Here is a 14,771-nt window from a genome sequence, read left to right on the forward strand (position 1 = left end):
CATTATGGCCATCGATGCATGTCGTGGTAATGCAATTAAGTCATGTTATTGCGCGATCATTAGCTTTTCCCTTAGAACCAGAAGTGCGAGACAATTGGAGTTGTATATGAAATAAATCGAACTTAAACCTAATACACATTGCGAAAATTTTGAGGGTTTACGTAACTAACTCTATAGTGTAATCGAATTGGTAAGGAAAACCATTCAGTTTCCGTCTGTTTAGTTTGCACGGAAGATCGGATGAGAATGTGAGTATGCTTGAACATTTGAACAAGATTAAAAATTGATTGTACCTCCACTATTAAACGAATAACACTAGATTACAAGTCTACAAAATTATAAAGGTAGTCAATCGCTTGAAGTTTCCAGCAACGTAGCAGAGACAAAGGCGCTACTTTAAAAACTGCTAACAATTTTTCTCCAATAAGAAAACAATGAAACAGCAATGTTGCTACACAAATATTTGACACAGCTGTCATCCCATTGAATTATAACCCAATTAGCACTTATAACGGAAGAAAAAGATCCTATTGTTTTTTGCAGCAAATACGACAATGATCCTCCTAATTAGTCGACATCTGCTCAGTTTTCTGTACGCCGCATCAATTACCACGCAGCAGAGTGAAAAAGTTATTGTGTCATATTATTATATGACGCAATTACATGACTCGTTTATGTCATCGATTTAATTTACAATGGAAATAAAATAATTTTTTAAATTTGAGTTTGTTGTGAAGTTTGTAATACTACTATAGAGGTAATAATTTTCATATTCGAAACAAACTGCAGTCTTTTGAAATTTTAATTTGAATTATGAAATTATGTGCAGTTGAAGAATAATGACAAGAACTCTCTATTGTATTAAAAACCACTTTAGAGTAAATCGCTCTCATTCATATCAATGGCTGTGAGATCAATGAAAATTTGACAGATATCGATACAAAATGACTAATTCGAGTATTTAAAAAATTTTGAAACATTTTGTAATTAACAAGTTTAAGAGAGTGTATAAGTAAGTTTAACTAACATGATTTTTACAACAACCTTCGGAAATTGATTATTACTAAAGCGAATCTGATGATAGCGATCATATAAATTTGCTCGAACTAACGTTACCCCCGCGAATAATTATTCATAGAAAAACATTAAAAGAATAGCAGCATAATTGAAATACCATCCTTCCAATAGCGATTTTTTGTATCCATGTTTAATTTGTCAATAGAGAATAATGTTGATTTTTCTTATTCGCAGATGGGGCTGCGAGGCAAGGACGGAAGGGAATGCCCGTGTGTGCTGCTGCTTGTGCTCGTATGTTTTCTTGTCGCAGGTGAGGAATTTCCTGTAATTAAAGATGCGCAATATGTTTAAATAACTTTTTTACGTCGCAGGGTACGATAATGAAGTGTCATCTTGTTTTCATTTGCACAGCAGCGATAAAAAGTAAGTAAAGGGGAGAAACAAATCGAGTTAACGATTCACCTATTCTTCGCAAACAATTTTTAGAATATTCATATATACGTTCAGTTTCGAGCAGTGAATATGTGCATCAATTTCAGAAGCTTTGCCATCTAGATCTTTTTAAGCGTTAGACCGTTAGAAGCAAACTAATAATAATTTAGTGCAACGAATGTTGCTTACGAAAATGATCATGCACCTACCCTGGCTGGTTAATAACAAGAATAACGTAGTTAATGACGAAAAATAGAGGATCAGTGTTAGTGAAAACAACTTTTTTGGGTCAGTTGCACTATGAATAATGATACGTGTACCTAAATGGAATTTCTTCATTTCCGCATGAATCTGGATTTACTTATTGTAATTCAGTCCCTTCTGGAATCAATAGAAAAACATTCTGGCGAGGAATCAAACAAATCTTCACTACCAATTTAACAGAAATACCGTCGACTGAAATATTTCACGTTTGAAACGTTAACAAAGAGATCCTTTTTAAGCCTCACGCCAACACCAATTAGCATGGATTACGCAATCAGGGGCCTCGCCCAGAACATTTCTGATGAAAAAAGAAGATACTCATTTAAAAAATAGCCGGAACGCTGAATAAATCATCAGCCTTTATTGCCAGACATTGGATGAACCTCAGGTGTGCTTCTTTTTTTTTTTTCAGGTTCAACTGCATTGCCATAAACTGTCTGTGGAATTTCGTAGCGAGCACGCAATCTGTGAATATTTTGAAAATTTTTGGTTCCATTGCTTTAACTTTCAGCTGATGTCAAACAATATTTAAAAAAAAATCACAGTTAATTTTTTGAAAATTGCTACTGTAGTTCATTGTAATCCAGAAAAACGGTTGTCAAATTTATGACGTTAAAAAATTATATTGTAAATTTCGTGTTTAAATTTCAAAGGAGACTGATCATCACAGTAAAGAAAAGTTCCAAGCATAAGGTCAGCAAATTTATATTTCATATTAATATTCATGAATTTACTTATCATTGGAAAACGCTCACCATAGTTTAATCTATACTTTCCCCTTGTAATTTTCAAAGCTCAGATCCCTGTATTTCAAAGCTGGGAAAAATACAGAACAGTTGCAGTTTCGCTTGCAATTCCGGTCTAGCTTTCTTTTGCTCGTTTGGAGATTGGATAAGCGGTCTCTCAAATGGAATTCAGGAAGTGTTGAGTCAGCTTTTGTGAGCAGTTCATTGCAAAGACGCCGCAAAAACTGCTAACATAAGCCTCAGTGAACATTTTAATGTTTAAAACTTTGAAAACCAGCAATAATTTCTGAACGACAGCAATTTTCCTCTCAGCGGAGATAAATAATTTCAGATAAAATAATTTCACAATTCTTATATCAAAGCTGCCAACTGCTGACCTCTTGGATCTAGATGTGAGTTGGTCACAATTTATTTTAAAAAGTAGACAATTATTATGAAATTTTGTAGTACAACGACACTGAAGACCGAATAACGAGAATAAAAACTTATTGTTTTTTGGTAATGCCATAAAAAAAGAGAAATTTCATACCCATTGTTTTGCAAATGATCAAAACAGCGACTGAGCATAAATTATGCAGTATAGAGCACGAAATAAATACCGGAATATCCGAACTAATCAATGAATTGATAGAAACTATTTGTCCGTTGATTGATTTTACAAGAAAACTTTACTAAAATTTAAATTTTTGCAAGTCATAATTTCTTTGAAGAATTGTAAGTCGAAGAGATGCAAGCCCCACTAGAAACAACGCATTTCAAACTCTCTGATATTCATTGCATTGTATCCACTTACTGAGCATTAGTGTTTGTCATTTAATTCTAACTCATTGGCATTTCCTTAAAACTCTGTGAGGATTTTGGGAAAATTTTCAGGCTGAACGGTATAAAATTCCTTGTCATTGATGCCTGCATAGGTGAAAAATAATTATGAACGAAAAATATCGCGTGTATTCCAACCTGACGAGACTAAAAAATTACTCCCAGTTCAACGCTTAAAGTGGAACACTAATGACTATTGACGCCAGCATAAAAAACAAGCACATTCATCATGGGCAAATGCCGTGCCAATGTACTGATCGGAAGTTGGGTTTTGGCTACGACACATTATCCCTCTGGCTTCGTATAAACACCCGAGGTCGTGGGTAGCATTACTCCTTGTACGATTGGACCTTTTACAGCGGAACGTGACCCAGATGACAAAGTGTACCCGACGATGTGTTGGCATTAGCAAAATATAAGGCAACTTGTCGGCACTGAGCAAATATCGAAAGTTTTATTTTTTGGCTATTAACTGGTATTAAGAAAAGCCTTCGGGAAGTTTAATTGCGTTATGTCACGCAATGTAGCAATCATGAAACTTTTTTGCAGTAAAGCGTATTTAGAGCGAGCTTGGAATGTACTTTCTCGTGACACAGTGAAGGTAAATAGACAAGAATATCTTCTGGGTAGCTCGCACCCAGCTATTCGATGAATGCTAACTGGCTGACACGCTTTTTGATACATATTCTCATGAATTTTGCCATCAAATTTGCTCAACTTGCTTGGAAAATAGACTAAATGTTGAACAGAATAATTATTGGCCTATGAAAACGATTTTAAAATCGAAGATGATTACAACCAAAATTTTTGGTCTGAGAATTCAGGTGAACCTCATGTGATTCAAATTAATATTGATAAGTCTGGTTTGGACGGAAGATCCCCTCGTCATGAATAGTTAGAATTGGTTCGTATTTCTCGTAACTTTTTTTAATGCGGCGACATTTGAAGGGACCCGCATAAGCGGATGATTCGGGGCACATTAGTTTTGGTGCCAAAATGATGACCTTTCTGATTATTCTACCAAGATTATACACGAGTTTCTCAAGACATTTTCGACTGTATAGTGTGAGGTTTTCACACAATCGACAGGTAGTTAAAGAAATAATCAAGGAAACTTTTATTTTAATTCATCAAACAGAATCATCTTGAGTTTCAGTTCGAATGGTTTAGCTTCATAGTAATGGCGAAAATATTTAGTCGAAGAGCGCCGAATCCAAAAAGGTATAAGAGAAGTTGAAGGTTGATGGTTGACAGAACACGTGACGTAGATATAACGTAAGGCCGGCCAGTTTCAGGATCGGGTTAATGTATACTGTAGAAGAAACAAGTTAAAATTATAAATTTTGCGAAATTACGAGGTAGCAAATTATAGCCAAAATAAATAAAAAAAATGTCAATTTATTTGCAAAGAAAAACCACAACAAACCTGAGGTTTAAATGCCCAGTGTGGTGATCACTTATTGAAGGTAGAATAATGCAGGAAAATAGCGGAAATCAGTTTAAGGGGTGGGAAGTTGGACGAGAAAAATAGCTAGAACAGTAGAAGGTTTTGATGCTTGAGAAATTTGAGATAAAGACTTAAGACTAAGATTTAAACAGTGATCTTTGCAAGTGACGTCAAGAAACGCCCTTCTTGAGCAAAAACTACTGAAAATTTGAATAGCTTGATTTGATTTATAATAAATCCTGAATAAATTTACAAAATTAAGTTTGATTTAGAATTAATTTGAATTGTAGCACTTAAACTAAGTCCAACTTCCCAACAGATTGAATCAATGAATTTAATAGGGCAAAAAAAAAATAAACAAAACGAAATTCAAACGACATTCACACAAACCAAGGGATAGAGAAACAGGTTTAAAGGAAGATGGTAGATACTTGAACGTTGATGCAGGTAAGTTGACGAACGGTTGTATGGCTGATATGACTGGCAATCGGCAATGAAAACTGCAGAAATGTTAATCTTTTGAATCTAGATTGGATTTACCACTTTGAATTGGATTTGATTTAACACAGATTTTGTCACTGGCGGCACATATAATTTGATACAATCGATAAGTGATGCTGATGAGGACTGATAAGATCCGCGGCAGAACCCCTGATTTAGACTACTGGTAATACTTATTCTTCGGCTTAAGATAGAGAATCGGATTCTAGAAGTAAGATAATTCGGTTAATAATGGATCTTATAAACAAACCCTAGCATATATACTAATTAACGGTGGGAAATGAGGAATTTCTCACAATAGATTCTTTTTGTTATTTCTTACAGCCACCAATATCTTGGTGCTACAAGATTTTCGAATTATTTTGAATTGCAGGAAGGTGTAAAGGGAAATGTTTGATACGTTACGGATATTAAAACGAACTTAAAGTTCATAACGAGGATTTAGTTCATAAATAACCGTTTACTCGTACTTTTATCATATGTCACTTTTACTTTTGCCTCCTAGCTGCTTAACACATGTTCTTACTTGGTTGTGGCTGTTTTTTTTTATGAAATATGGTACTATGCATGGGTCCACTTGCGTGTTTTGAAATTTGGAGAACGAAGAATGTAAGCAAAACTGCCTTTGAAATTAGTGAAGTTCATCGAGGAGTGTTAAGTTCCAAAGTCATTCATTTGCAGAGAAATTTCCGTTAACTCTGACTGTATGTATGAGTTGCATTAAACCGATAATTATTCTTCCGCAACACAATGAAATACAGTATGCTTTTGTCATGAAACGTGTGGTATAAATAATAAATGAATTTTACTACCAAAAATGAGCATTTATGAGACAGGAATTTTTTTTAATCGCATTGGTAATGCAAATATAAAGGAAGTTTAGTCGAACTAATGCGCCACAACGTCACTCAATGTATTGATGAGGTAGACTTATTAAAATGATAATTTTATTTCAGTGAATTGAGCAAATTTAGAGTAGAGATTGCATTATACAAATTGAGGATACTTTATTTGACAAGCTATATAAGTTCATTTTTACCTAAACGAAATTTATTTTAGCAGCAATATTGTCACAGTTGGAAATATAAGTAAATAACAGTCCGAATGTAGTGCTCAAAAAATGTTAGTATAAGTAGTATTGAGTACTGAAGTTTATATACAAGTTCAACATTAGTCACGGCACCCTATCATTACTTTTTTTCTGGTGTAAATGTGATAGCAAATAATGTATAACTTATTATACGAAACTTAACAATTTTTTTTCACTTTAAATTAGACTCTAATTTATTCTTCATCAATAAAATTTTACATTGGATCGAACAACTGTGGCATGATCAACCATCAGGCCTGGTATAACTGAAACTGAATTCTTAGTAACAATTATTGTTAAACTGGACTATTTCTCTCGCACGCACGACAAACTTTCTGCTAATTAGAGCTGAACTATAACTCTTGACCTGAAATGATTACCGGTCGCATTAATTTCACATGTTTTTTTCTTTTAGTTTGTGAAGGGAAGCACGGCCACCACCATCACCCACCAAGAAACCGTCGTCACCACCACGACTCTGACATGTACGAGACGGGCGCATCACATTTCGCTGCCTCGGAACGCATGGACACATCACGTCGTATGCACCACACCCCTCATGGCCACCACCACCACGTCAAAGGTCACCACAAACAATCAGCATCCAACCTCCATCAGCACTACGCCTCGGAAGCCCAAAGTTACGAATCTAAATACGAAACTTCGTACAGCTACGGCGACGACTACAGCGATGACAGACCAGCAGAACTGCTCTACTCGGATGGCGAGGGATCTACATCGCAATACCCGCAATCCGGTTACGTCAAATCAATTTACGAGCCAGTCCCTGACGACCAAGATTCCATGCATAACAGTCACGTGTCTACGAAGGTTGTTAGACCTCCAGGTCAACAAGCAAATTCTCATTTAACTACACCTGAAGCTTTAGAAACACAAGTGAAACAAGATGTTATGGTAGTGAAAAATGATGCAAAAACCGAATCTAAAATTACACCAAAAGACGAAGAGAATACAAGTTATAAAATAAAAATACAAACGCCACCAGAGAAAAACGGTCAAATTTTCAGCCCGGCATCAGAGACTAATCAGGAAGAGCCTCCGTCGCTGAAATATGCTCAATTAGAAGCAACAGAGATGATGCTGAACGATGCCCCACAAGCTAGAACTCAAAACCTGATCAGGTGAGACCCAAAATGAATAATGTCTACATGCCTCAGACACTCGATTATTTTACATAAGTTCATTTATTTCAAACCTAATATGTTAAAATTTGAAAAAGGATATCAGCTGAACTAAGGCGAATACGAAGATAAAAAATTAAATTGAAAATCATAAAATTTTTCTTAACCTCGTAGTTTGTTAAAATTAAATTTATCACTTATATAGCATTCCGTTCATTTTATTTAATTGGTTGCGTACAAAATCGATCTTTTTTTCTACGTCGTCTCTATAATTCTTCCCTTTCTCGGCACCTTTTTGCATTCGTTGGCAGTGAGATAATGAGAGAGTTTTAGATATAAAAAATCATGCAATAATGAATTGAATATTTGTTAATATGTTATTTGGTTAACTGTATGAAATTGTAGTACTAAAAATTAAATAAACTGAGGATAATAGTGTGTTAAATTTTATTGCGCATTTTCATTTCATTAGTGAACCTAAACAAATATATGATGAGAATCACAAATCGCACCGCACACGTGTAATATTGTGAGATATTGGAAATATTGTGTGCGTCTTCAACGCTTCGACGCTTGTCACCGACAAACATTGATAACTTAGCGACAAAAATACAAACTCTTACAAAAATGTGAGATGCGTGAATACTAGGTATGCCTGAAACGTCCATAAAAATGATAAACTTCACAATTACAGAAAAAATAGAGAAATTTCTGAGTCCGCGCTTCGAAAACAAATATACATTTTTTCTTAGAGTTTATTTTCATTGTAGAATTTGTTTATTATAGCCGCTTGATTTTGTATACACCTTTTGATTATGCAAAGTGAACTTTCCTGGATTTGCATTAGAAGTATATCATCATTTGTTCGGTTATAAAAATGTGAACGAGGAGGTTTGCATGCATTGCAATTTATCCAAATACGTTTTAAGAAATAAGAATCTCAAAATATCTCATTGTTAAGAAATAAAAATGTCAAAAAATTTCAGTATTAATAAATAAAAAAATCTCATCGGTATTAATATAAAATAATATCGAAATTAATTTCCATTATTGAAGTTTCCCATAATTCTGTTCAATCCAGATGAATCGCTGTCATCGAATAACATTGAAGAACTAATAAGAAATTAATTCTGTATCGAAAAATATGTCGTCGGAATTATCACTCTTTGGATGTGAATTTCATCGCAAAAAAATAAAATCGACATTGCATGCGTAATAATCACAGTTAACATTTTATTTCACATAACAGTTAATTTCACTGAAAAAAATCGGCATTGCATACGTTATACAGTAATCACAGTTAACATTATGCTTAAAATAATAGTAATTATTTTGTTTCCATGCCTTTCGTGTCTTCAGTCAAGAAGAAGCCTCATCGACACCAGAGGGCAAGCCGGGTGGAGCGCCGCCCAAGAGCCGCGTCCAGGCTAACGGTTTGGTCAAGAAACATCGCGCCAAGTCTGCAGACGCGGCCTCAGGAGGAGGCCGCTGGACCTTGACGTACCAAGGAGGTCCATCAGAAGCGGCCCTCAACAACAGCGTTACTAACGTAACCGCACAGATAGGCGGAGCTGCCTTCCTGCCCTGCAGAGTGGGACATCTGGGCGACCGTCAGGTACGTTACATTTTAGGTTCTTTTTAGGTAAATATGGTTAAAAATATAGTTATAAAATATAGTTATGAAGTAATATTTTACCAGCCCCATGATTCGGATTACGAGTGGCCATACCCACAAGTTAAACAATAGCAGCAATTTTTTTATCACTTTTGTTCACTATGCTGTTGAGTTTCTACATAATAATAATTAAAAAGTTTAGCAGCCTACACCTGAAACGTGTGCAGCCATTTTTGGGACGTATTCGCAACATGGCAAACTGCAACTGAATTTCTACTCATGTTCCGCTAAAATCCTTAACCTGAAAATTTTTCTTCTGATGTATCAGAAACAGACTTCTGTATGTGGGATTAATTTTCCGTTCTTATCTGGCAGATATCATGGATCAGGAGCCGCGACTGGCACGTCCTGACATCAGGCAACGACCTCTACACTCCAGACCCGCGATTCTCAGTGCTGCATGAGCCAGGCACGCAGGACTGGACTCTGCATATTAAATACGCCTTCCCCAAAGACAACGGCACATACGAATGCCAGGTCTCGACTGGCACGGGCATTATTTCCCTCTTCGTTAACCTGAGGGTCGTGACGCCTGAGGCCCACATTCCGGGCAGAGGACAATACCACGTCAACAGAGGCTCGCCCATCATCCTCACATGCATCATCAGTAAGGTAAGATCTCAGAAATTCCAGGAGAGAATACCAAAGAAGATCCCATATTTAAAAATTTCATTTGAAATCATTTCAAAGTAACTTTCATCAAACCCTAAATTGAAACCAGTCCAGTCAGAAAATTACTTTCATTTCTGAATGAACATCTTTAATATGAATATACTGAACGTGTTTGAATATAATCTCTGCTCAGTTTTATAAAATGCATTCATTTTCATCAGCAAAAATTGAAATTCACAGGAGCTAAAAACAAAATTATCATTTAGTGTCACAAACGGCAAAAATTGTTCCGAAAATTGAATGTCAAATCCATATTCTGTTTTGCGAAAACAAACCCGATTGACTGCACTGTTTCTCCTAAACGCTGACAAATGCCTTCTCTAAAATTCGTTGTGATATTTGAATGCGTCTCAACCAGTGCAGGGACCTGATAAGCCATTAATTTCCGGTCAACTCTGAGTTCTTGTCTTGCATCGATAGATCATCACTTACCAAGGAACCAACAAGAACTTTGTTACCTGCCAGACTAGAGTTTTTAGTGGCTACTGACATCAATCCAATAATCGGCATGACGCCTGTACTCCAACATAGCATAGCTAAAAGACTCAACACACTGCGCTTAAACGACTTTGGCTTTAAGTCACTCGTCTTACGTTCGTACCTTGATCGAAACTTTCTAAATCTTAAGAAACTTCGAAAGAATTTGAGACTCTCTCGGTATTCTGAATAATGAAAACCAAAAGAAAACCTAAATTTGACGTAGCAACATTATGCCAAACATTGAATTCGTGGAAAATTTGTATTTTATTCAGAGTTATTCAGCAAAAATTCATTAATTTCTCAAAGTTTATAATATGAGAAAAGCTGTTAAATATTGAGGAATAAGAGGAATTTTGAGGCCACATTACTACGAAGAGTATGCTTTCATCTGTGCTACAGTAGACCAGTGAGCCTAGAAAAAATGTTGCTCTGTGGAATTAGGAGCGACTAAGATCCCTAGTGATTCGCGCATTGCCCTTTGCGTGTGCAACAGCCTTCATTAACTTGATGCGAATGATGCCGTGATAATTTTATTGCTGCAGCTCAAGTCCCTAAGTTAATTATGCCGCAGCAAGTACCTCGTAACCCTGGGCCTCTGCTATGACGACGTTAGCTCCATGTGCGTATAAAGACAACGAGAATTTGACTTGCGCTCCCAGTACAAAACAATCCAATTAAGTACAAAACGCTAGTTTGGAGATGGCTCACTTACTGAATTTTTTCAGCTTGAAATGAAACAGTAAAAGTTTACTTCTTGCAGCCGTAGGAAATGATATGACACTTTGATATGACACTTTGATACGGCACTTTGATATGACACTTCGATATTGCACTCTGATATGACACTTTGATATGACACTTTGATATGACACTTTAATATGACACTTTGAAATGACACTTTGATATGACACTTTGAAATGACACTTTGATATGACACTTTGATATGACACTTTGATATGACACTTCGATATGACACTTTGATATGACACTTTGACATGACACTTTGATATGACACTTTGATATGACACTTTGATATGACACTTTGATATGACACTTAGATATGACACTTTGATATGACAGTTCGATATGACACTTTGATATGATACTTTGATATGACACTTTGATATGACACTTTGATATGACAGTTCGATATGACACTTTGATATGATACTTTTTATATTGCCAGAGCTTAAGCAGCACAGTTGTATAAAGAGGACTGAATGGCGCCGTGTAAATGATCAACGACGCCCTCAAACCCGTTGTTGCGTTTTCAATTCTGCATAATCCTATGGAACGGTTCAAAAATAGATAAAATCAATTGGTACTGAAGAAAAATTTAAATATTAATCAGGAGTTATGTACAAACTTTAAATGTGTTTATTCGATTTAAAGAAATTTAATTTCTGACGTTGAATTTCAATACATTGTTTATAGGCATTGTTTATTCAAAGACGGAGGGTTGAGATTTAGCGAATTTTTCTCGTAAAAAATAAATATGAATAAAATATTTACCGGCATGACATCTGCAAAATAATCTAAAAATCACATCCTTATAAATATGAAATAAAATTAGATGTTGAATTGGTTCCTGGAATATTAATATCCGTGTTTTTCATAAAAAAATCTTTACCGGAAATTTCATACTCTTACTTGGTGGGACAAGATAACAAACTTCGGCTGGATTTGTAGGAAATTTTAATAAGAGCCGCAACATGTGATGTACAAGCATTAATATGGAGCAGATTTCAGGTTCATGTCACGCATTTGCATCAATAAACGTCAGGGCAACGAATTGCGGAGATTCCTCTGCGTGTGAGCAGGTTGGCATTTACGTCACTCAGGACTAAACGGAAGCGCTGCCTTCGTATTCAATGCCTGAACTTCGAATGAGAAGTTCCTCAGTTCAGCAGTGTAGCTTACGCTGGGTACAGAAACTTTATATGGTCTTTCTTGCGATTTATGAGTGGAAATAGCGGCAATGGCAAAGAATATGTTTAAACCATGCCTTCATCGGATATGAAACTTAATGAAAAATTCACATTTGATACTTGTTTGTCTTTCAAGTAGCTTTCAATTATTCCACAACAATGCTGCAACTTTTCGATCTAAGAAGAAACTGTTCAACACTCATAAACTGATTGATCTATCTCGAATTGTGTCTGCTTATCTGCCTGAAAAAAAAAAAAATTAAACGGCTTTGCGAAATTAACAATTGTAACATAATTAAAGTAAAATAAAATAAAATTAGCTACCTTACATATCGGCAAGTCAGCAATAAAGTGTTTCGAGGTTTATACGAAGCTCAAAATATGATCTAGAATTTTGTACCAGGTTAAGAAAACGAGAAGCCATCAAGGTCACGCTCGTGATGTCTTCCAAAGGACCAAGAAGAGGGCCTACTGCTAATCAACTAATACTATGAACCAGAGAGTAGACGTTACACTGTAATCGAATTGTTGTCTTCCACAGAGTCCAACGCCTCCACACTACGTGTTTTGGTACCACAACGGAGAGCTATTGAATTTCCTCCGAGATAGACCGGACTTCACGATCAGCCTTGAACCCAAGATGCCCCTAGTAGAGCTTATCGACGGGGGTCTGGATGACGGACTTATTTCAGCCCCAGACGACGGCACGGGCGTGGCGTCTGTGAGTCGCCTGCAGATGAACTTGGCTGAGGACCGACACTCGGGCAACTACACTTGCGACGCTCCCAAGACCAAGCCCGCCTCCACACTCGTCTTTGTCACTGAAGGTAGTTGTTCTATCTTGATGCTGAAGCCATTTTCGAAAATTTATATACGTCAGGAAATTTTCTAGGATGCTGCACCTTATTATGTCTAATTAATTTAAAATGAATGAAGGAAAGGGGTACCGAATTGAAATAAACAATTAATTCATATAGAAAAAAAGATAAAAGTCACAGTTTAAGGAAATCAATCTTCATAAGCAGAAAATATATTTGTTTAGTTATTTCTGAATTGTGATGTCAGAAAATGTGTCTCCCACATCGCTTATTTACGCATTCTTTTTTCACATTATTGACATACATGAAATAAGTTCGATTTATCTATGCATAACTCGAATATGCTATGAATAATCTTTAGTAATGTTGACCAAATCCAATGTGTATTTTCCAGGGGACAAGACGGCGGCCGTTCAAAGGATCGACTCGAGCTCAGGGGCCACAATGAGCTCGTTCTCGGCGTTAATTTTAAGCCTGGTAGCGGCCAGCCCAAGTCTTTTCATGGCAGCAGGCGCTGCTGGACCGTTTTTTGTTCAGCGATTCCCTTGTCTAATAAGCGAAAATTCTTGCAGATGAACGCAGTTCCCAGAGCATATGTGAATAAATGACTAAGCCGCTTCCGGGGAAAATCCAATAAGGTCGTGAGAATGTGAGCGCCGCAATTTTATTCTCTAAGTAACGGGTTCGAGGCGTGCGCGCCATCCTCAATTGTTTGTCGCAGATGTAGATTTATTGGAAACGAATTATGTGGAGTATTATATCCTGTTGTGGAATATATTGAGTAGAATTTATAGGATTGTGCAAATGTATATACTCGTAAATCCATGATTTTATTCCCGGGATCCTAACGAAGCTAAGGAAGCCAATTATATTTTTAATGAATTCTACGGCCTAAATATATATGTACGTAATTACAGCATCGTATTTCAGCCTGCATGCTTGGCAGCATGATTTTGTCTTCATTTTGTAGAAATGTCGTGCTTATGCTCATAATTTAAGAAAGCCTTTGACTGATATGTAATTTTAGGCTCGTGAACATAACTTCTAATACATTGATGTGTAGAGGACCCCTCAAAGTATTCCATAGTCGAATAAAAATTGAGAACGGCTCACGATTTATTCAATGAATTTTTCTATTTACGAAAATAATTCTATGTAATTTCGTGAAGTGGAAAATTGCAAAAATACATTTTTTTTTATAAGTTATCCGATAACGTGGAACCAAAATTGTTCGTCCCAAACACAAAATATATGCATTATGAATAGTTGGGAGTCGGTGTTTCAAATTTAAGCCATACAATTTGTTTTAAAAAATTCCACAGCTGTCAAAAGATGACAATCACAAAATTTCCGAATTTAATAAACATCACCGATATAAAACTTCAACACTTTGCTGCATGTAACTGATTTTTAACGCCGGTTGCAATTTTTATCAGCAAACTATTTCTGTAATTATCTAGAAGGAGCCAAACAACACGTGTAGTGCAGAAAGACTAGCTGTATAAGTGAAAGATGCTCTACTTTAACAAATTATTGTGTAAAATTTCCAAAAATATTTGTTGCCCTATTTGTGTACCTTAATAATTCATGTAACTCGGAAATAAAACAATTCTTTTTGTTCACAAATTCAGCGAACCGGACAGCTTTCACGCCTTCTAATGCTTATCTGGTTATCTTTTAAGGAAATAACTGTCATGATATTCAAAGTCTCATTTATCCTGTCCTCAACACATTTGGTAA

The 14,771-nt window shown here is 36.0% G+C and overlaps 1 protein-coding gene across 1 annotated transcript in view; it reads left to right on the forward strand.

Annotated features, from left to right (window-relative positions):
• The window catches only part of LOC108665599, a 68,255-nt gene extending 54,372 nt beyond the window's left edge, over positions 1-13,883 (forward strand). Inside the window, exons 2-7 of the mRNA XM_018152375.2 lie at positions 1,252-1,327; positions 6,732-7,458; positions 8,818-9,073; positions 9,449-9,745; positions 12,755-13,040; positions 13,426-13,883. Coding sequence (XP_018007864.2) covers positions 1,252-1,327; positions 6,732-7,458; positions 8,818-9,073; positions 9,449-9,745; positions 12,755-13,040; positions 13,426-13,607 — 1,824 coding nt within the window. The 3' untranslated portion in view covers positions 13,608-13,883. The remainder of the gene's footprint in view (positions 1-1,251; positions 1,328-6,731; positions 7,459-8,817; positions 9,074-9,448; positions 9,746-12,754; positions 13,041-13,425) is intronic.
• The last annotated feature ends 888 nt before the right edge of the window (positions 13,884-14,771 follow it).

The sequence above is a fragment of the Hyalella azteca genome, unplaced genomic scaffold (genome assembly GCF_000764305.2).
Source record: "Hyalella azteca isolate HAZT.00-mixed unplaced genomic scaffold, Hazt_2.0.2 contig9708, whole genome shotgun sequence".
NCBI classification, from domain to species: domain Eukaryota; kingdom Metazoa; phylum Arthropoda; class Malacostraca; order Amphipoda; family Hyalellidae; genus Hyalella; species Hyalella azteca.